At 48.5% G+C, this 23973-nt stretch overlaps 1 protein-coding gene across 5 annotated transcripts in view; it reads right to left on the minus strand.

Moving 5' to 3' along the window:
- The window catches only part of spef2 (sperm flagellar 2), a 239677-nt gene that overhangs the window by 116657 nt on the left and 99047 nt on the right, over window positions 1-23973 (minus strand). For all 5 annotated transcript variants that reach the window (XM_059644984.1, XM_059644985.1, XM_059644986.1 and 2 more), the window contains exons 14-17: window positions 17480-17583; window positions 16949-17202; window positions 16608-16722; window positions 10042-10199 (exon numbers count right to left, since the gene is read on the minus strand). In XM_059644984.1, coding sequence (XP_059500967.1) covers window positions 10042-10199; window positions 16608-16722; window positions 16949-17202; window positions 17480-17583 — 631 coding nt within the window. The remainder of the gene's footprint in view (window positions 1-10041; window positions 10200-16607; window positions 16723-16948; window positions 17203-17479; window positions 17584-23973) is intronic.

Here is a 23973-nt window from a genome sequence, read left to right on the forward strand (position 1 = left end):
TCATGTTCCAAAACTAGTTCCAGTAGAACCCCTTATAACAAAGTGTGGAGCTGGATGAACACTGCAGGCCAAGCAACATCCTACTGTGTTCACCCAGCTTCACACTTTGTTATCTCAGATTCTCCAGCATCTGCAGTTCCCATTATCTCTCCAGTATAACCCCTTCCCTGGTTGGACAGTTTACAAATTGTGTTAAGAATCCCTCCTGAAAGTTACAAATTCTGCCCCATCCAAGCTCTTCACGTGTAGTGAGTTCCAGTCAATGCAGGGTAAGTTAAAATCATCTACCACAACAACTCTGCTGTTTTTACATCTTTCCTAAATCTGTATACTTATTCTCTCCTCTACCTTCTGCTGGCTGTTGGGAAGCCGATAGTACATCCTGAGCATTGTGATTTCACCTTTCCTGTTCCTGAATTCCACCCATATTGCCTCATTGCACGAGTCCTCTGATCTTCTCTCAGTACAGCTGTGAGATACTTCTATACCAGTAATGCAACTCTCCCAGCCCTTTTACATCCCTTTCTGTCACACCGGAAACATCTAAATGCTGGGACATCCAGCTGCTAGTCCTGTCCCTCTTTCAGACAAGTCTCTGTCATGGTTCCAAGTACTAACCAAAGCTCTAAGTTCATCCACCTTGCCTTATACTTCTCACATTGAAACACATGAATTTTAGACCACCTCCCCTGCTCTCTTCAGTAGCATTTCCCTGCCTGTTCTTGCACCTAGTAATGTTAGATTAAACAATTCCCAACCACTCTACCAAGCGTTCCCCAAGGACATCAGTCCCAGTCCTGCCCAGGTGTAAACCATCCAACAACATTAATAAATCAGTGAATGGCCGATGTAACTGGCTACAGAGGGGACCCTGCTGCCTCCCTGGATTAAATCATAGTAGATAAACCTTTGACTGCCTGAGCAGAATAGGCTACAGTTTAAAGGCTCATCTACATTCCAACAGCAAGTTCAGATCAGAGCCAGGAGGTCATTTAGCTAAATTGGCTGGGTGGCTGGTCTGCAATGCAGAGTGATACCAACAGCATGGGTTCAATTCTCACAATGCTAAGGGGTGGGCCATTTAGAACAGAGTTGAGGAAAAAATAAGGGGTGGGCCATTTAGAACAGAGTTGAGGAAAAACTTCCTCATCCAGAGAGTGGTGGATATATGGGATGCTCTGCCCCAGAAGGGTTCCATGGCTCCACGTCAACCTTTCCCCCTGCCTCAGTCTGTCTCTCTAAGCAGAGAACTGGCATCAAACCCCTACAGTGTGGAAGCAGGTCATTTGGTATATCGAATCCACAGCAATCCTCTGAACAGCAAGCTACCCTATCCCAGTAACCCTGCATGGCTAATCTACCTAGCCTGCACACCCCTGGATGCCATGTTCAAACAGCTGTTTACACAATGCTTGCTGTAAGGGAGAGGTGACTGGGCTTTTGAAAACATGCAGCAGTTGTTTTAAAACACTGGTTGCCAAAAAGTCCCTTCTCATTTTAGCCTGCAAATGTTAAAAACCTCAAGAATAAAAAAAAGATCTTCACATTCCTCCTCCTTTCTAAAAAATGCCAGGGCTCAGACTGTTTTGGATCTGGTAATGTGTAAGGGTAAATAAATAATTGCAAGGAAAAGATCTACCTGAGATCAGTCATTGTGACATGGTACAATTCGATATTCAGACTGAGAGGGAGAAATCTGAGACAAAAACAACTGTACTAAAGTTAAATGAGGGGAACAAATAGAATTGAATGCAGAGTTGACTGAAACTGACTGGGAAAGGGGTTTGGCAGAAAAGACAATTGACAGCAAACGATAGGCTTTCATAAAAAAAAATCATTTGTGACTCTCTGCAAAACGCTATCTCAGTGACGAAGCAGGATTCCAGGCACAGGATAAAACAACCATAGATAAGCAGAGAAGTTACGCACACTATCAAAGGGAAATTACAACGTAAAATTATAGAAGATAGCTGCTAAATCAGAGGATTGAAAAAGTTTTAAAAGTCAACAATTGACTGTCAAACAAAAAATTAAGGAACAATATGAATTATGAAGGTAACTGGCAAGAAAAATGAAATGAACAGGGAAGTGCTTCTTCAAATATACATGGTATGCTCAAGGCATGTTTACCACACTCTCGGACAGCACATCCCAGACCTTAACCCCTCGAGTGAACCTGCCCCCTCACCCACACTATCGGACAGCACATCCCAGACCTAACTCCTCGAGTGAACCTGCCTCCCCCCCACACTCTCAGACAGTACATTCCAGACCCTAACCCCTCGAGTGAACCTGCCCCCCCCACACTCTCAGACAGTACATCCCAGACCCTAACCCCTCGAGTGAACCTGCCTTCATTGAGTATAGGAGTTGCGATGTCATAGGGTTGTACAGAACATTGATGAGGCTGTGTATTAGGGAATAGTGTGATAGTTCTAGTCATCCTACTATAGGCAGGATGTAATTAAATTGGTGAGGGTTCAGTAAAGATTTACTCAAATGTTGCCAGGGTTGGAACATTTGAGTTTGAAGGAAAGGTTGGATAAGCTGGGACTTTTGTAACTGGAGTAAATGAGGTTGAGAGGTGACCTTATAGAGATTTATGAAACCGTGAGGGGTATGGATAAGGTGAACAGTCGTCTTGTCCCTCACGTGGAGGAATTCAAAACTAAGGGGCATACTTTTAAGGTGAAAGGAGAAAGATTTAGAAGGGACAAGGGACGACTTTTTCACATAGAAGGTGGTTCATATGAGAAAGTGGTGGATGCAGGTACAATTACAATATTTGAAAGACACTTGTAGAGGAGCATGAATAGGAAGGGTTGAGAGGGATATGGGCCAAATGCACGCAAATCGGACTAGATTAGTTTGGGAAACTTGGTCAGCATGGATGAGTTAGAAAAATCGGCTGAGGAGTGGGAGATGGAGTCGAATTTGGATACACGCGAGATATTGCATTTTGGCAAGGCAAACAAGGGCAGGGCTTGCAGAGTTAACAGTAGGGCCCTGGGTAGTGTTGTCAAACAGAGACTGCTAGTGGCTCAGGTTGTGTCACAGGTAGACAGGATGTGTTGCCTGGGAGAATGGTGGAGGCGGATTCCATAGGAATTTTCAAAAGAGACCTGGATATACAATTTAAAGGAATGAATTTAGACAGCTAGGGAGATAGGGCTGGATTATCTGGGAAGCTGTTTGGAGAGCTGGTACAGCCATGATGGGTCAAATAACCTCCTTCTATATTGCAAAATTCTATGACTCTACATTTGGTCCTCTAGTTCCCGCTGACTGTTGGAAGGCCGACAGTATAATCCCAGCAAAGTGACTGTCCCTTTTTTCATTTCTGTACTGTAAAGTTCTCATAATCATACAGTGCAGAAGACGACCAGAGGTCCATCAAGTCTGTCCTGAAAAATCCACTCTAAATCTAAACCAGTCCAACTTCATAGCCCTGAATGATATAGAACATAGAACAATACAGCGCAGAACAGGACCTTCAGCCCTCGATGTTGCGCCGGCCTGCAAACTAATCTAAGCCCATCCCCCTCCACTATCCCATCATTATCCATCTGCTTATCCAAGGACTGTTTAAATGCCCCTAATGTGGCTGAGTTAACTAAATTGGCAGGCAGGGCGTTCCACACCCTTACCACTCTCCCAGTAAACAACCTGCCTCTGACATCTATACATACATAGAACATTACAGCACAGTACAGGCCCTTCGGCCCTCGATGTTGTGCCGACCTGTCATACCGATCTCAAACCCATCTAACCTACACTATTCCATGTACGTCCATATGCTTATCCAATGACGACTCAAATGTACCTAAAGTTGGCGAATCTACTACCGTTGCAATGTCTTAAATCTATCACCCCTCAATTCGTAGCTATGCCCCCTTGTACAAGTGACATCATCATCCTTGGAAAAAGACTCTCACTGTCCACCCTATCTAATCCTCTGATCATCTTGTATGTCTCTTTTAAATACCCTCTTAGCCTCCTTCTCTCCAATGACAACAGACCCAAGTCCCTCAGCCTTTCTTCATAGGGCCTGCGCTCCAGACCAGGCAACATCCTGGTAAATCTCCTCTGCACCTTTTCCAATGCTTCCACATCCTTCCTGTAATGGGGCGACCAGAACTGCACACAATATTCCAAATGAGGTTGCACTAGCATTTTGTACAGTTGTAGCATGACATCACAGCTCCGGAACACAATCCCTCTGCACAGCAGTGGTCCCAAAACACATCCCTGAGGCACACCACTAGTAACCGGACTGCAGGCTGAATATTTTCCATCAACCACCACTTGTTGCCTTCTTACAGAAAGCCAGTTTCGAATCCAAAATGCTAAATCTCCCTCAATCCCGTGCCTCCGTATTTTCTCCAATAACCTACCATGTGGAACCTTATCAAAGGCTTTACGGAAGTCCATGTACACCACCCCAACTGCCCTACCCTCATCCACATGCTTGGTCGTCTTCTCAAAAAATCAATGAGGTTTGTGAGTCACGACCTGCCCTTGAAGAATCCATGCTGACTACCTCCAATCAAATTGTTGCTTGTGAGATCCTATCTCTTATAATCCTTTCCAAAATTTTTCCTACAACAGACATAAGGCTCACAGGTCTATAATTACCTGGGTCATCTCTACTGCCCTTCTTGAACAAGGGCACAACATTTGCAATCCTCCAGTCCTCTGGTACTAAACCTGTAGACAATGAGGACTCAAAGATATAAGGCCAAAGGCTCCGCCACCTCCTCCCTAGCTTCCCAGAGAATGAAACGTTGAATATGAAACGTTAGATGATCATTCAACCACCTTTTAAAAGTAGTGAGGTTTCACACCTCAACTACCCTCCCAAGCAATGCACTCCGGACACCCACCACCCTCAAATCCCCTGTAAACCTCCTGTTTTTCACCTAAAAAAATGCTCCCGCTTGATCTTGACCCTTTGACTGACTGGAACAACTGCTTTTTATCCACCCTGTCCATGCCCCTCATAATCTTATCCACCTCTGTGAGGCTCCCCCTCAGCCTTCTGTACTCCATAGAAAACAATCTAATCTCATTCAGCCCCTCTCCATCACTATCCTGCTCCATCTCTGGCAACATCCTGATGAATCTCCCCCTGCACCCCCTTTAGTGTACTCACATCCTTCCTATACTGCGGTGACCAGAACTGCACACAGTGCTCCAGCTGGGGCCTAACCAAAGTCCTGTACAGCTCCATATAACCTCCCTGTTCTTATCATCTAGGCCATGACTGATAAATGCAAGCACCTCATATTCCTTCTGAATCACCCTCTTAACTTGCCTCTAGTCCTCTGGCATCTCCCTTTTGGTCAGAGAGGAATTAGACATTAGGGTCTGGGGCCCTGTACTTTCCTTCCTCGTCTCCCACAGCAGCCTGGGACACAACACACTCAGACCTGAGGATTTATCCACTATTAATCTCACCAAAACCTACATTACCTTCTTTTATTTTCTTTATTCATTCACGGGAAGAGGACATCGCTGGCCAGGCAGCATTTATTGCCCGTCCCTAATTACCCACAGCGCAGTTGAGAGTCAACAACATTGCTGTGGGTCTGGAGTCACATGTAGGCCAAGCCAGGTAAGGATGGCAGTTTCCTTCCCTAAAGGGCATCAGTGAACCAGGTGGGTTTTTCCAACAATTAACAATGGATTCACAGTCATCATTAGACTCTTAATTCTAGGAATTTATTGAATTTAATTTCAACCATCTGATGTGGCTGGATTCAAACCCAGAACTTTATCTGGGTCTTTGGACTAACAGTCCAGTGGTAGTGCCACTAGACCATCACCTCCCCAATTCACTGTAACAATTCATCAAGAACCTCACATTCCATCTTCCAAAATTGTGTATTTGCTTCTATGCTCTCCTGAGTAAAGACAGATGTGAAGTGCTCCATATAACACTCCATCAATGCCCTCCAGCTTCACACACAGATTGCCCCCTTGGTCTGTAATGGGCCCTACTCTTACCCTGGGTATTGTCTTCCCCTTCATATACTTACTGAATATCTTGGGATTCTCCCGAAACAGTATTTTCTCATGCTCCCTCTTTGCTCTCTTCATTGAACAAAAAACAAAGAACAAAGAAACCTACAGCACAGGAACAGGCCTTCAGCCCTCCAAGCCTGCGCCGATCAAGATCCTCTGTCTAACCTGTCATCTATTTTCTAACAGTCTGTGTCCATTTGCTCCCTGCCCATCCATGTACCTGTCCAAATATATCTTAAAAGACACTAATGTGTCTGAGTCTACCACCTCCGCTGGCAACACGTTCCAGGCACCCACCACCCTCTGTGTAAAGAACTTTCCACACATATCTCCCTTTAACTTTCCTCCTCTCAATTTGAACTCATGACCCCTAGTAATTGAGTCCCCCACTCTGGGAAAAAGCTTCTTGCTATCCACCCTGTCTATACCCCTTGTGATTTTGTAGACTTCAATCAGATCCCCCCTCAATCTCCGTCTTTCTAATGTAAATAATCCTAATCTATTCAACCTCTCTTCATAGCTAGCACCCTCCATACCAGGCAACATCCTGGTGAACCTCCTCTGCACCCTCTCCAAAGCATCCACATCCTTTTGGTAATGTAGCGACCAGAACTGTACACAGTACTCCAAATGTGGCTGAACCAAAGTCCTATACAACTGCAACATGACCTGCCAACTCTTGTACTCAATACCCCGCCCAATGAAGGAAAGCATGCCATATGCCTTCTTGACCACCCTACTGACCTGCGTTGTCACCTTCGGGGAACAATGGACCTGAACACCCAGATCTCTGTGTTCATCAATTTTCCCCAGGACTTTTCCATTTACTGTATAGTTCGCCCTTGAATTTGATCTTCCAAAATGCATCACCTCACATTTGCCCGGATTGAACTCCATCTGCCATTTATCTGCCCAACTCTCCAGTCTATCTATATTCTGCTGTAATCTCTGACAGTCCCCTTCACTATCAGCTACTCCACTAATCTTAGTGTCATCAGCAAACTTGCTGATCAGGCCACCTACACTTTCCTCCAAATCATTTACATATAACACAAACAACAGTGGTCCCAGCACAGATCCCTGTGGAACACCACTGGTTACAGGTCTCCAATTTGAGAAACTCCCTTCTACTAATACCCTCTGTCTCCTGTTGCCCAGCCAGTTTTTTAATCCATCTAGCTAGCACACCCTGGACCCCATGTGACATCACTTTCACCATCAGCCTGCCATGGGGAACCTTATCAAACGCCTTACTGAAGTCCATGTATATGGCATCTACAGCCTTTCCCTCATCAATCAACTTTGTCACGTCCTCAAAGAATTCTATTAAGTTGGTAAGACATGACCTTCCCTGCACAAAACCATGTTGCCTATCACTGATAAGCCCATTTTCTTCCAAATGGGAATAGATCCTATTCCTCAGTATCTTCTCCAGTAGCTTCCCTACCACTGATGTCAGGCTCACCGGTCGATAATTACCTGGATTATCCTTGATGCCCTTCTTAAACAAGGGGACAACATTAGCAAGTCTCCAGTCCTCTGGGACCTCACCTGTGTCTAAGGACGCTGCAAAGATATCTGTTAAGGCCCCGGCTATTTCCTCTCTCGCTTCCCTCAGTAACCTTTCTGGAGCCTCCCGCGATAGTTACTACGTTCCACCAGGGCTCTGTTTGATTTGCTCCCTCTGTACCTGTTATATGTCTTTCTTTCCCCTTTTTATCCAGTCCTAAATATTCTCAGAGCTCCAGAGTTCTCAGAGGTTGTCCTTCCAACCTTTCACCCTCATGGGACATGTTGGGCCTTGTACTCCCCAGTTCCTTTTTGAACCCTCCCACTGTTCTTATTTAGATTTACCCACAAGTAATTGTTCCTGGTCTGTCTTGGCCAGATCCAGACATATTTTAATAAGATCTGCCTTCCCCCAATCCAAAACCTTTGTTTTCAGACCATCTTTCTTCTGTTCCATAAAGCATCATGTCAAAAACAGAAATTGCTGAAAAAGCTCAGCAGGTCTGGCAGCATCTGTGGACAGAGATCAGAGTTAATGTTTGGGTAGAGTGATCCTTCCTCAGGACACCTCAGGCTGTGTACTCTGGGAATCATGGGGGCTCAGTCCCGGAGCGATGGGTGGCTGAGAGAGTTCAGCAGTGGGAGGTGGCTTCAATGGGCTCTGGAGTAGCAGCAGCACTGTCAGAGGTGGTGAATGTGTCAGCTGGTCGGCCTGTGAGACCCGGAGCAGGGGTCTTGGTTTCCATGTGGAGTAAGCCCCTGACAGCAGCATGGCGTGGGCTGGTATAGCTGGAGCAAGACACTCTTGATGGCATAGCTTGGGCTGGAAAGCCCAGAGTGGGACTTTGGCAGTGGTACAGCAGCAAAGAAGGTAAGTTGAACTCTCTTTAAGTTATCATTCTTTATTTTATTGTCAATGGCGCTTATGTATGAGCGACGGTGCACACTTCACTGCATTTTATTTTGAATGTACATGGCAGGAAAGGATCTTTGGTGAATTTCTGTGGTTCAACTTGTAGATGGTCCACAATGCTGATAGATGGTACACACTGCTGGTGGGAGTGAATGCTCATGGATGTGATACCAATCAAGTAGACTGCTTTGTCCTGGATAGTGTTGAGCTTCTAGAGTGTTATTGAGGCTGCCCCATCCAGGCAAATGGGGAGTATTCCATCACACTCCTGACTTGTGCCTTGTAGACAGGCTTTGGGGATTCAGGAGGTGAGTTACTTCCTGCAAAATTCATGCAAGATTTCAATGATTGGAGGAGATGATGCAACCACAGTTATAATGTCCAAAGTGTAAAATGTCAGTGTACGTTCGAAGTTTAAGAAATGCTGAGACAGTCTCAGGTCATATTGTTGTTTGTGTATCACATGTTTTAAATTGAAACCCATTTTTGAAATGGCATTTCATTTTCTTGAGGCATGTGAGGATCGTGTTTGTAATATTTTAGGGACGGAAAAGGGAACAGCTGTTTTAAAATCAGTGTGTGAAAGGGTGACTGCAATTGCGAAAGCAATGAACCTGGTCCCCATTGCAGGCTGCATCATGTAAATGCTTGTTTCAGCAATCCACTAGTGCAGCTTGAGATGTAGACAGTTTGGAGCTGAGTGAGTTTATTGTTAGCAACATGAAGTTGATTGGTCTATGGACTAGTGACCAGGTATTGATGACAGTGACCTTCTTTTGCTGCCAACAACTATATAACTGGTTGTCAGGTAACTGAGCAGCTTGGAACTAGGAACATGTTATAGAGAAAGGAAAGTGTTCAGTTCTTCCCCAGCTCGAGAGCAGTTTCTTAGTTCTCTGCAGTCAAAACTCACTGTAATCCTAACGAAAACGAGTTTATCTTTCCTGCAATGGTTGTTGTAAGCTGTTATATTGAATTGATAAGTCAGGGACATTTTACAAATGAAACAGTCACCTGTGTCTCTCATCAATCAGTGGAAGCATCTAGAGAAAGACAACTGGCGCAAAGTGCTGGCCAGGAGAAGTGTCACAAAGATCATCTCAACAGCAAAACTTGGGAACAAAGACAAAATTGATATTCCAGTTTCCCCCTGTGTCCATCACCTATTTCTCCTGAGAAATAACACAGTGTGAAGCTGGATGAACACAACAGCATAAGCAGCATCTTAGGAGCACAAAAGCTGTTGTTTCGGACCTAGGGTTGAAGGGCCTTTTTCTGTTCTGATTCTATAACGCTATGAAAATTGGCAACTTTGTTTACTTGAGAAAATCTTTAAGTTTTGTAACAACTCAACAAATGGCTGCACTTGATTTTCCACACATTACTCCAGTGAGGGTTGACACTCTGTCAAAATGAAAAATGAAAATGCTGCGAATGCTAAAAATCAGGAATGAAAATGGAAATTGCTGGAAAAGTTCAGCGGGTCTGGCAGCATCTCTGCAGAAAAAAAGTCAGAGTTAACGTTTTGGGTCCGGTGACCCTTTCTCAGAACCTGGGAAAACAACTTGTGTTGCTGAGAAAGTTACTTCTCTCACCTTTACACTGTTTCTTGTACAAGGTTTCGACCAGGATGAGCTCCAGTTTTTCCAACAACTCAGTGTGTTCCAGTTCCCCATTCACCCTCACCAGAATCTTCTGCTTCACCTCAAACCATTTCTCCAATTTGGGCCAATGGTCGAGGAAGCTAGCCAGCCTGTAAAAGGATAACATTAGAACATAAGAACTAGGAGCAGGAGGAGGCCATCTGTCCCCTCGAGCGTGCCTCACCATTTAATAAGATCATGGCTGATCTTTTTGAGACTCAGTTTCACTTACCCGCCCACTCACCATAACCCTTAAGTCCTTTACTGTTCAAAAAATTTATCCAGCCTTGCCTTAAACACATTCAGCGAGGTTGCTTCAACTGCTTTACTGGGCAGGGAATTCCACAGATTCACAAACCTTTGGGTTAAGAAGTTCTTTCTGGCCTCAGTCCTACATCTGCTTCTTGATGCCCTCTAGTCCTAGTTTCACCTGCTGGCGGAAACATCCACCCTGCCTCCACTTTATCTATTCCCTTCATAATCTTATATGTTTCTAAAAGATCTCCCCTCATTCTGCAGAATTCCAATGAGTATAATCCCAGTCTACTCAGTCTCTCCTTGTAATCCAACCCTCTCGACTCTGGAATCAACCGAGTGAATCTCCTCTGCACCCCCCCCCAGTGCTGGTCCATCCCTTCTCAAGCGAGGAGCCCAAAACTGCACACAGTACTCCAGGTGTGGCCTCACCAGGACCCGATACAGCTGCAGCACAGCCTCCCTGTTTTTAAACTCCATCCCTCGAGCAATGGCAGACAGAATTCCATTTGCCTTTTAAATTACCTGCTGCACCTGCAATCCCACCTTCAGTGATTCATGCACAAGGACACCCAGGTCCCTCTGCACAGCAGCGTATCACAATCTTTTACCATTTGAAACAGAGTCCATTTTGCTGTTACTCCTGACAAAATGGACGGCCTCACACTTACCAACATTGTACCCCATCTCCAGACCTTTGCCCACTCACGTGGACTGTCTGTATCCCTCTGCAGACTTTCAGTGTCTTCTGCACACTTTGCTCTACCACTCACCTTAGTGCCATCTGCAACTTGTGACACAACACACTCAGTCCCCAGCTCCAAGTCCTCGATGTAAATTGTAAACAGTTGTGGTCCCAACACTGATCCCTGGGGCATACCACCAGCCACTAACCATCAACCAGAAAAACACCTCTTTGCTTTCTACTGGTCAACCAATCCTCTATCCATGCCAGTACATTACCTGTAATACCGTGCAACTTTACCTTACGTAGCAGCCTTTGGTGTGGCACCTTGTCAAATACCTTCTGGAAATCCAGGTACACCACATCCACAGGTTCCCCATTGTCCACCATGAAAGTAATGTCCTTAAAGAATTCCACCAAATTAGGTAAACATGACCTACCCTTCATGAAACCATGCTGGATGTTCCCAATGGGACAATTTATATCCAGATGTCTTGCTATTTCTTCATTAGTGATAGATCCAAGCATTTTCCCCACTGCCAATGTTAAGCTCACTGGCCAATAGTTACCTGCTTTTAGTCTATTTCTTTTTTTACTACATTGGCTGTTTTCCAATCTGAGGGAACCACCCAAAGTCGATGAATTTTGGCAAATAAGTAATAGTGCATTTGCTACTTCCGCCATAACCTCTTTTAGTGTCCTGGGATGCATTTCATCAGAGCCAGGAGACTTGTCTACCTTTAGCCCCTGTAGCTTGCCCAGCACTGCCTCCTTAGTGATAATGATAGTTTCTTGGTCCTCACCTGCTGCAACCGTATAGCAATTAGTTTTCAACACTTGTGTCTTTCACTGTGAAGACCGACATGAAATAACGGTTTAATGTCTCGGCTATTTCCTCATTCCCAGTTATTAAATTGGCCCTCTCATCCTCTAAAGTATCAATGTTTACCTATGCGAGGCTGGATGAACACAGCAGGCCAAGCAGCATCTCAGGAGCACAAAAGCTGACGTTTCGGGCCTAGACCCTTCATCAGAGGGGTCTAGGCCCGAAACGTCAGCTTTTGTGCTCCTGAGATGCTGCTTGGCCTGCTGTGCTCATCCAGCCTCACATTTTATTATCTTGGAATTCTCCAGCATCTGCAGTTCCCATTATCTCTGATAATGTTTACCTATGCCACTCTTTTACGATTTACATATTAATAGAAACTTTTGCAGCCTTTTTTTTATATTCTGAGCTTGTTTACTCTCATAATCTATCTTACTTTTCTTTGTAGCTTTTTGTGGCTTTCTGTTGGCCTTTAAAGATTTCCCAGCCTACTAGTTTCCCAACATTCTTTGCTTTTTATTTTTGTGTTTTTTTTCAATCTGATACTTTCCTTTATTTCCTTAGACATCCATGGCTGGCTCTCTCTTTTCCTACAGTTCTTCCTTATCACTGGAATATACTTCTGCTGAGCACTGTGAAAAATTGTTTCTGCTCCCATTCTACCTTAGCTAACTCCTCGCTCATTCCTTCATAGTCTCCTTTGTTTAAGCACAGGACATAGGTACTGGACTTAAACTTCTCACGTTCCACCTATATTTTAAATTCGACCACACTGTGATCATTCCCTCCAAGGGGATCCCTAACTGTGAGATCATGAATTATTCCTGTCTCATTACACAAGACTCGATCTCCGATAGCTTGCTCCCTCTTAGGTTCCATTACATATTGTTCAAGGAAACTATCACTGATGCATTCTATGAACCCCTCCTCAAGTCTGCCATGACCGACCTGGTTTGACCAATTGATATGTAGATTAAAATCCCACATGATAATTGCTGTACCAGTTTTACATGCATTGGCTGTTTCTATGTTTATTGCTCGCCCCACCATGATGTCCTTATTTGGTGGCCTATAGACTACACCTATCGGTGGCTTCTCCCTGCTATTCCTAATTTCCACCCAGCAGGACATAACACCAGCGCTTCGTCGGAGGCTCACTGATGATGTTACCTAGAATGGTGACGAAACGTCTGAAAACTAACCTTCCAGCTCAGCGAGCAAACTCACATCCAGAACCTCAACCCGAGCTACAAATCTTCTCAAAACCCGCTAATACTTTGCCAGTGGAAGTCATGGAAGCAGAGTCATTAGTGACATTTAAGCGACTGCTGGACATGCACATGGACAGCAGTGAATTGAGGGGAATGTAGGATAACAAAGTGTGGAGCTGGATGAACACAACAGGCCATGCAGCATCTCAGGAGCACAAAAGCTGACGTTTCAGGCCTAGACCCTTCATCAGAGAGGGGGATGGGGTGAGGGTTCTGGAACAAATAGGGAGAGAGGGGGAGGTGGACTGAAGATGGAGAGAAAAGAAAATAGGTGGAGAGAGTATAGGTGGGGAGATAGGGAGGGGATAGGTCAGTCCAGGGAAGACGGACAGGTCAAGGAGGCGGGATGAGGTAGTAGGTAGGAAATGGAGGTGCAGCTTGAGGTGGGAGGAAGGGATGGGTGAGGGGAAGAACAGTTCGGGAAGTGGAGACAGACTGGACTGGTTTTGTGATGCAGTGGGGGGAGGGGAGATTTTGAAGCTTATGAAGTCCACATTGATACCATTGGGCTGCAGGGTTCCCAAGCGGAATATGAGTTGCTGTTCGAATGTAGGTGAGGTTATTTTATTGTTTTAGGATTATTCCACGGCACAACATCGTGGGCCAAAGGGCCTGTACTGTGCTGTACTTTTCTATGTTCTATGTTCTAATGTCAAGAGGTGTGGCTCCTGTGCTCCTGTCTGCACAGTCCCTCTACCTGCCTCACTCGCAGTCACATACTGCTGTCCCTGCCCGCCAATCGAATTAACGTTAGTTAATCTACCAGGTGTGACTGGTCCCGGATGTGCCGCAGTGTTGGGAGTCCGGATTCCAGCTCATCAATTTTGAGCCAGAGCTCCTTAAGCAGCCAACACTTGCTGCAGATGTGGTCACTGCCGTTCACAATGGGATCAGCCAGCTCCCACATCATACAGCTACAGCACATCACCCGGCCTGCCATCTCTACTTAGTTCATTGTTTCAAATTAATTAGTTTTTTTAGTTTCACAGTGTTAGTTGCACCAGTAAGTTTACTCCGTTATATACTCAATCAGACTCCGGCTTTGCCTTCCGACTCGCTTCCAGAGGATGTGGCGTCTAGGTGACCACTTGTAACAAACAGATGAGGAAAAAGAAAATGCAAATAGCTTACCTGCTCACCACACTTAGTCGTTATAATTATGTTCGAGGAGGTGGAAGGGTGGGAGATGCTACGCATGTAGTGTCTCGGGTATTAGTTAACTCCTAAATTTATTGGTTGGAAGCTTACCTTCCCAGGCTGTCCTCGCGCTTCTTCCCGGACTTCCGCCGCTGAAACAACTGAAAGGTCGCAGTCACGCGAGGTAAGGCTTTTATAAACGAAAAGGAGCCTGGGTGAGTCACATTTACATTGTAACCCATGTCAGCTTCCCCGAGCCTGCCTCACGGTCACACTAACACAGTCAGGGGCTCAGCAGATCCTGACTTCAGTCATCAGGCTTGTGGATCACGGGTGTCATGGCTCACCTAGGCTCATTTTGTGATGGAGGTTAGAGAGAATTACTGAGTATTCATACACCAGAGTTATTTGGCTGACAGTTCTTCGCCAGACCAGTGTCAATGCAGCTGCAGCTCACTGGCAGTTAGGAACCAGGAACAGGAGGTGGCCACTCAGCCCCTCAAACCTATTCAATCATTCAAAGAGATTCACATCTAACTCCATTTAACTACGGTAAATGGAAAAGCCCTAGGTAAAATTGATGCACAGAGAGATCTGGATGTTCAGGTCCATTGATCCCTGAAGGTGGCAATGCAAGTGGATAGAGTGGTCAAGAAGGCATATGGCATGCTTTCATTCATTGGGCAGGGTATTGAGTACAAGAGTTGGCAGATCATGTCACTGTGGTAAAGGACTTTGTTTCGGCCACATTTAGAATATTGCGTACAGTTCTGTCGCCACATTACCAAAAGGATGTGGATGCTTTGGAGAGAGTGCACTGGAGGTTCACCAGGATGTTGCCTGGTATGGAGGGTGCTAGCTATGAAGAGAGGTTGAGTAGATTAGGATTATTTACATTAGAAAGACTGTGATTGAGGGGGGACCTGATTGAGGTCTATAAAATCATGAGAGGTATAGACAGGGTGGATAGCAAAAAGCTTTTTCCCAGAGCTGGGGACTCAGTTACCAGCGGTCACAATTTCAAGGTGACAGGAGAAATGTTTAAGGGAGATATACGTGGAAAGTTCTTTACGCAGAGGGTGGTGGGTGTCTGGAACGCGTTGCCAGCGGAAGTGGTCAAGCCAGGCACAATAGCGTCATTTAAGATGTATCTTGACAGATACATGAATGGGCAGGGAGCAGGGGGATACAAATCCTTGGAAAATAGGTGACAGGTTTCGATAGAGGATCTGGATCGGTACAGGCTTAGAGGGCTGAAGGGCCTGTTCCTGTGATGTAATTTTCTTTGTTCATTGTCTTTTTGTTCCATACACCTGCCTTTGGCCTATATTCCTTCATACCTTTGCTGAACAAAAAGTTAACTCTCTCAGATTTAAAATTAACAACTGATCCAGAATCCACTGCTGTTTGTGGAAGAGAGTTTCAAACCTCTACCATCCTTTGTGGTGCTTCCAAACAGCTCTCCTGAATGCTTTGGCCCTCATTCCTAGGCTATGATCCTTGGTCTAAATTTCCCAACCAGTGGAAATAGTTTATCTACCTTGTCATTTCCTGTTAATATTTTGATTTTGATCCTAACCAGGGAATAAATTTTATATCTTTAGACTCTGATCCTCGAGATCTGAAGGCCAGCATTTGATTAGCTGGCTTAAGTATTTTCTGCACCAGTTTGTGTCATTTTAGAGATCGATGCACTTGAACCCTCAAGTCTGCTTAAATAAACACCATATTTAACTGCCCTCATACCCATGGGCTACAAGCTCAGCTAATAGTCCCTTACGTGGGACTTTAACAAATTCTTTTTAGAAGCCCATATAAACACAACCCATAAGACATTCCCCTGTCCATGACTTTAGTCACAATTTTAAAAAATTCAGTGAAGTTTCTCAGGTATGACGTACCTGTCCTGAATCCCTGCTGACTGTTCCTGAGTAACTGAAAAATTGCAAGTGTTCAATTACCCTATCCTTAATTCCAACAATTGTCCCACCACAGATATTAGTTCATTCACAAGCAGCATGTAAAATTGCAGGTTCCTGCACTGGGGCCAGTGTTCATTGTAGGCTGTCTGTATGGGCAAGGGCTCAATGTTGGGTTGCCCCCTGGCACCATGGATCATTGTAGGGTCACTCATTGAGGCCAATGGTGGTTATGGGGTCACTGTGGGGCACTCACTGAGTCCAAGAGTCTCATGGGTCCCTCACTGTGACCAGGGGTCACTATGGGCCCCTCACTGAGGCTAAGGATCATGATGGGCGATGAACAAAGACACAGGTTCATTGTCTGGAATTCACTAGAGTCAGGGGTCAAGGGAGGAGGTCGGGGTGACAATAGGTTCACTCACCGGGGCACCAGTTGTTCTTCTTCAGGGCTACTGCTTTCTGGAACAGTCTGATTCCCTTGGTTATCCTGCTGCAGGCTGACTGATCCCTGGCTCTCACTCCCAGACACCAAACTGACTGAAGGAAAAGAGAGACATTGCTGCCTCAGTCAGTGTCCAAAATACAGAGACAGCGGTTTACAACCAGCAACACATTCACTTATCACTCTTTCAAGAAATACTTAACTCCGCATAAACTCTCCATTGCTCTATATAACCCAGGGTTGTCCCTGTCCCAGTCTCTCTGTCCCCATGCTGTGTACACTAACCGTTGCAGTGTTAGTTGTTTGCAGATTCTGCCTTACTTGTACTCTCAGAATGTCGAGCCAGTATGGTGTTGTCTGAAACATCCAGCAGGATGGCGATGTCCAGAGCTGGCTGTGGAGGGGGAGGATCCTTGGGAGCTCTTGGGTCAAAGGCAAGGCTGGTGTTGGACTTCTTGGTCTTTTTTTCCGCTTTGTCAGGGTCAACCCCAGTTAGCCACTTCTCCAGCAGTTTGGCTTGGTGAACAGTCACTGGGAAACCATCCAGAATCCAACCACAATCCATCGGCAGAGAGCTGCAAGAAAACCAGGAAGCCAGGTGATGTTGCTGCTGAATGGGCTGTGTAGAGTCTGTAAATGGAAGCTCACACATTTATCACAGGATGGTTTAATGAAGCTTGATTCCCACAATTAACACTCATCAATTAGTTGTAGAAGCATGAAAACCTCATATCAACCAAAAAACCAGGAAACTGCAGGCTTTCTATTCCACGTCCAAAACAAGTTTGATCTTTTCCGGCACAAGTTGAGTAATGGGTCAGAAAACCAATCACCTGCATTGATGCCACTTACCGCACACACTCAACAATAATCTCCACCAGCAACTCGTCTGGAACACCTTTTCCTTTCCTCAGGAATTTGGCAGCTCTCGCTCCCAACTCAGCCCTGACACTTGGCTGAAAGTAAAATAGACAGTAAATGTGCATGATCACATCCAAACTGGAGAAGGAAAGAAATGCAGGCACACTGACTCACACTGGGACAGGGTCCCACACACAGTGACTCACACTGGGACAGGGTCCCACACACACTGACTCACACTGGGGTACAGTCCCACACACAGTGACTCACACTGGGGTACAGTCCCACACACAGTGACTCACACTGGGACAGGGTCCCACACACACTGACTCACACTGGGGTACAGTCCCACACACAGTGACTCACACTGGGGTACAGTCCCACACACAGTGACTCACACTGGGACAGGGTCCCACACACACTGACTCACACTGGGGTACAGTCCCACACACAGTGACTCACACTGGGGTACAGTCCCACACACACACTGACTCACACTGGGGTACAGTCCCACACACAGTGACTCACACTGGGGTACAGTCCCACACACACACTGACTCACACTGGGGTACAGTCCCACACACAGTGACTCACACTGGGACAGGGTCCCACACACACTGACTCACACTGGGGTACAGTCCCACACACAGTGACTCACACTGGGGTACAGTCCCACACACACACTGACTCACACTGGGGTACAGTCCCACACACAGTGACTCACACTGGGACAGGGTCCCACACACACTGACTCACACTGGGGTACAGTCCCACACACAGTGACTCACACTGGGACAGGGTCCCACACACACACTGACTCACACTGGGGTACAGTCCCACACACACAGTGACTCACACTGGGGTACAGTCCCACACACACAGTGACTCACACTGGGGTACAGTCCCACACACACACTGACTCACACTGGGGTACAGTCCCACACACACAGTGACTCACACTGGGACAGGGTCCACACACACACTGACTCACACTGGGGTACAGTCCCACACACACTGACTCTCACTGGGGTACAGTCCCACACACTGACTCACACTGGGACAGGGTCCACACACACACTGACTCACACTGGGACAGGGTCCACACACACACTGACTCACACTGGGACAGGGTCCACACACACACAGTGACTCACACTGGGGTACAGTCCCACACACACACTGACTCACACTGGGGTACAGTCCCACACACACTGACTCACACTGGGACAGGGTCCACACACACACTGACTCACACTGGGACAGGGTCCACACACACAGTGACTCACACTGGGACAGGGTCCACACACACACTGACTCACACTGGGACAGGGTCCACACACACACTGACTCACACTGGGACAGGGTCCACACACACACTGACTCACACTGGGACAGGGTCCACACACACACAGTGACTCACACTGGGACAGGGTCCACACACACACTGACTCACACTGGGACAGCGTCCACACACACACTGACTCACACTGGGACAGGGTCCACACACACACTGACTCACACTGGGACAGGGTCCACACACACACAGTGACTCACACTGGGACAGGGTCCACACACACACTGACTCACACTGGGACAGGGTCCCACACACACTGACTCACACTGGGACAGGGTCCACACACACACTGACTCTCACTGGGACAGGGTCCCACACACACTGACTCACACTGGGACAGGGTCCCACACACACACTGACTCACACTGGGACAGGGTCCCACACACACACTGACTCACACTGGGACAGGGTCCACACACACACTGACTCACACTGGGACAGTCCCACACACACACTGACTCACACTGGGACAGGGTCCACACACACACTGACTCACACTGGGACAGGGTCCACACACACACTGACTCACACTGGGACAGGGTCCCACACACACACTGACTCACACTGGGACAGGGTCCACACACACACCGACTCACACTGGGACAGGGTCCACACACACACCGACTCACACTGGGACAGGGTCCACACACACACCGACTCACACTGGGACAGGGTCCACACACACACTGACTCACACTGGGACAGGGTCCACACACACACTGACTCACACTGGGACAGGGTCCACACACACACTGACTCACACTGGGACAGGGTCCACACACACACTGACTCACACTGGGACAGGGTCCACACACACACTGACTCACACTGGGGTACAGTCCCACACACACACTGACTCACACTGGGGTACAGTCCCACACACACACTGACTCACACTGGGACAGGGTCCACACACACACTGACTCTGACTGGGACAGGGTCCCACAAACACACTGACTCTCACTGGGGCAGGGTCCCACACACACACTGACTCACACTGGGGCAGGGTCCCACACACACACTGACTCTCACTGGGACAGGGTCCACACACACACTGACTCACACTGGGACAGGGTCCACACACACACTGACTCACACTGGGGCAGGGTCCCACACACACACTGACTCACACTGGGACAGGGTCCACACACACACTGACTCACACTGGGACAGGGTCCACACACACACTGACTCACACTGGGGTACAGTCCCACACACACACTGACTCACACTGGGACAGGGTCCACACACACACTGACTCACACTGGGGTACAGTCCCACACACACACTGACTCACACTGGGACAGGGTCCACACACACACTGACTCACACTGGGACAGGGTCCACACACACACTGACTCACACTGGGACAGGGTCCACACACACACTGACTCACACTGGGACAGGGTCCACACACACACTGACTCACACTGGGGTACAGTCCCACACACACACTGACTCACACTGGGGTACAGTCCCACACACACACTGACTCACACTGGGACAGGGTCCACACACACACTGACTCACACTGGGACAGGGTCCACACACACACTGACTCTCACTGGGGTACAGTCCCACACACACACTGACTCACACTGGGACAGGGTCCACACACACACTGACTCACACTGGGGTACAGTCCCACACACACACTGACTCACACTGGGATAGGGTCCAACACACACACTGACTCACACTGGGACAGGGTCCACACACACACTGACTCACACTGGGGTACAGTCCCACACACACACTGACTCACACTGGGACAGGGTCCCACACACACACTGACTCACACTGGGGTACAGTCCCACACACACACTGACTCACACTGGGACAGGGTCCCACACACACTGACTCACACTGGGACAGGGTCCACACACACACAGTGACTCACACTGGGACAGGGTCCCACACACACAGTGACTCACACTGGGACAGGGTCCCACACACACTGACTCACACTGGGACAGGGTCCCACACACACACTGACTCACACTGGGACAGGGTCCACACACACACTGACTCACACTGGGACAGGGTCCACACACACACTGACTCACACTGGGACAGGGTCCACACACACACTGACTCACACTGGGACAGGGTCCCACACACACTGACTCACACTGGGACAGGGTCCACACACACACTGACTCACACTGGGACAGGGTCCACACACACACTGACTCACACTGGGACAGGGTCCCACACACACTGACTCACACTGGGACAGGGTCCACACACACACTGACTCACACTGGGACAGGGTCCCACACACACTGACTCACACTGGGACAGGGTCCCACACACACTGACTCACACTGGGGTACAGTCCCACACACACACTGACTCACACTGGGACAGGGTCCACACACACACTGACTCACACTGGGACAGGGTCCCACACACACTGACTCACACTGGGACAGGGTCCACACACACGCTGACTCACACTGGGACAGGGTCCACACACACACTGACTCACACTGGGAGAGGGTCCACACACACACTGACTCTCACTGGGGCAGGGTCCACACACACACTGACTCACACTGGGACAGGGTCCACACACACACTGACTCACACTGGGACAGGGTCCCACACACACTGACTCACACTGGGATAGGGTCCACACACACACTGACTCACACTGGGACAGGGTCCACACACACACTGACTCACACTGGGACAGGGTCCCACACACACTGACTCACACTGGTACAGTCCCACACACACACTGACTCACACTGGGACAGGGTCCACACACACACTGACTCACACTGGGACAGGGTCCCACACACACTGACTCACACTGGTACAGTCCCACACACACACTGACTCACACTGGGACAGGGTCCACACACACTGACTCTCACTGGGACAGGGTCCACACACACTGACTCACACTGGGACAGGGTCCACACACACACTGACTCACACTGGGACAGGGTCCCACACGCACACTGACTCACACTGGGACAGGGTCCACACACACACTGACTCACACTGGGACAGGGTCCACACACACACTGACTCTCACTGGGACAGGGTCCACACACACACTGACTCACACTGGGACAGGGTCCACACACACACTGACTCACACTGGTACAGTCCCACACACACACTGACTCACACTGGGACAGGGTCCACACACACACTGACTCACACTGGGACAGGGTCCACACACACTGACTCTCACTGGGACAGGGTCCACACACACACTGACTCACACTGGGACAGGGTCCACACACACACTGACTCACACTGGGACAGGGTCCCACACACACACTGACTCACACTGGGACAGGGTCCCACACACACACTGACTCACACTGGGACAGGGTCCACACACACACTGACTCACACTGGGACAGGGTCCACACACACACTGACTCACACTGGGACAGGGTCCACACACACTGACTCACACTGGGACAGGGTCCACACACACACTGACTCACACTGGGACAGGGTCCACACACACACTGACTCACACTGGGACAGGGTCCCACACACACTGACTCACACTGGGACAGGGTCCACACACACACTGACTCACACTGGGACAGGGTCCACACACACACTGACTCACACTGGGACAGGGTCCACACGCACACTGACTCACACTGGGACAGGGTCCACACGCACACTGACTCACACTGGGACAGGGTCCACACGCACACTGACTCACACTGGGACAGGGTCCACATGCACACTGACTCACACTGGGGCAGGGTCCACACACACACACTGACTCACACTGGGACAGGGTCCACACACACACACACTGACTCACACTGGGACAGGGTCCACACACACACTGACTCACACTGGGGCAGGGTCCACACACACACTGACTCACACTGGGGCAGGGTCCACACACACACACTGACTCACACTGGGACAGGGTCCACACACACACTGACTCACACTGGGACAGGGTCCCACACACACTGACTCACACTGGGACAGGGTCCACACACACACTGACTCACACTGGGACAGGGTCCACACACACACTGACTCACACTGGGGCAGGGTCCACACACACACACTGACTCACACTGGGACAGGGTCCACACACACACTGACTCACACTGGGACAGGGTCCACACACACACTGACTCACACTGGGACAGGGTCCACACACACACTGACTCACACTGGGACAGGGTCCCACACACACTGACTCACACTGGGACAGGGTCCACACACACACTGACTCACACTGGGACAGGGTCCACACACACACTGACTCACACTGGGACAGGGTCCACACACACACTGACTCACACTGGGACAGGGTCCACACACACACTGACTCACACTGGGACAGGGTCCCACACACACTGACTCACACTGGGACAGGGTCCACACACACACTGACTCACACTGGGACAGGGTCCCACACACACTGACTCACACTGGGACAGGGTCCCACACACACACTGACTCACACTGGGACAGGGTCCACACACACACTGACTCTCACTGGGACAGGGTCCCACACACACTGACTCACACTGGGACAGGGTCCACACACACACTGACTCACACTGGGACAGGGTCCACACACACACTGACTCACACTGGGACAGGGTCCACACACACACTGACTCACACTGAGACAGGGTCCACACACACACTGACTCACACTGGGACAGGGTCCACACACACACTGACTCACACTGGGACAGGGTCCCACACACACACTGACTCACACTGGGACAGGGTCCACACACACACTGACTCACACTGGGACAGGGTCCACACACACACTGACTCACACTGGGACAGGGTCCCACACACACTGACTCACACTGGGACAGGGTCCACACACACACTGACTCACACTGGGACAGGGTCCACACACACACTGACTCACACTGGGGCAGGGTCCCACACACACACTGACTCACACTGGGACAGGGTCCCACACACACACTGACTCACACTGGGACAGGGTCCACACACACACTGACTCACACTGGGACAGGGTCCCACACACACACTGACTCACACTGGGACAGGGTCCACACACACACTGACTCTCACTGGGACAGGGTCCCACACACACTGACTCACACTGGGACAGGGTCCCACACACACTGACTCACACTGG

Source organism: Stegostoma tigrinum, chromosome 3 (assembly GCF_030684315.1).
Source record: "Stegostoma tigrinum isolate sSteTig4 chromosome 3, sSteTig4.hap1, whole genome shotgun sequence".
Taxonomy (NCBI): Eukaryota; Metazoa; Chordata; class Chondrichthyes; order Orectolobiformes; family Stegostomatidae; genus Stegostoma; species Stegostoma tigrinum.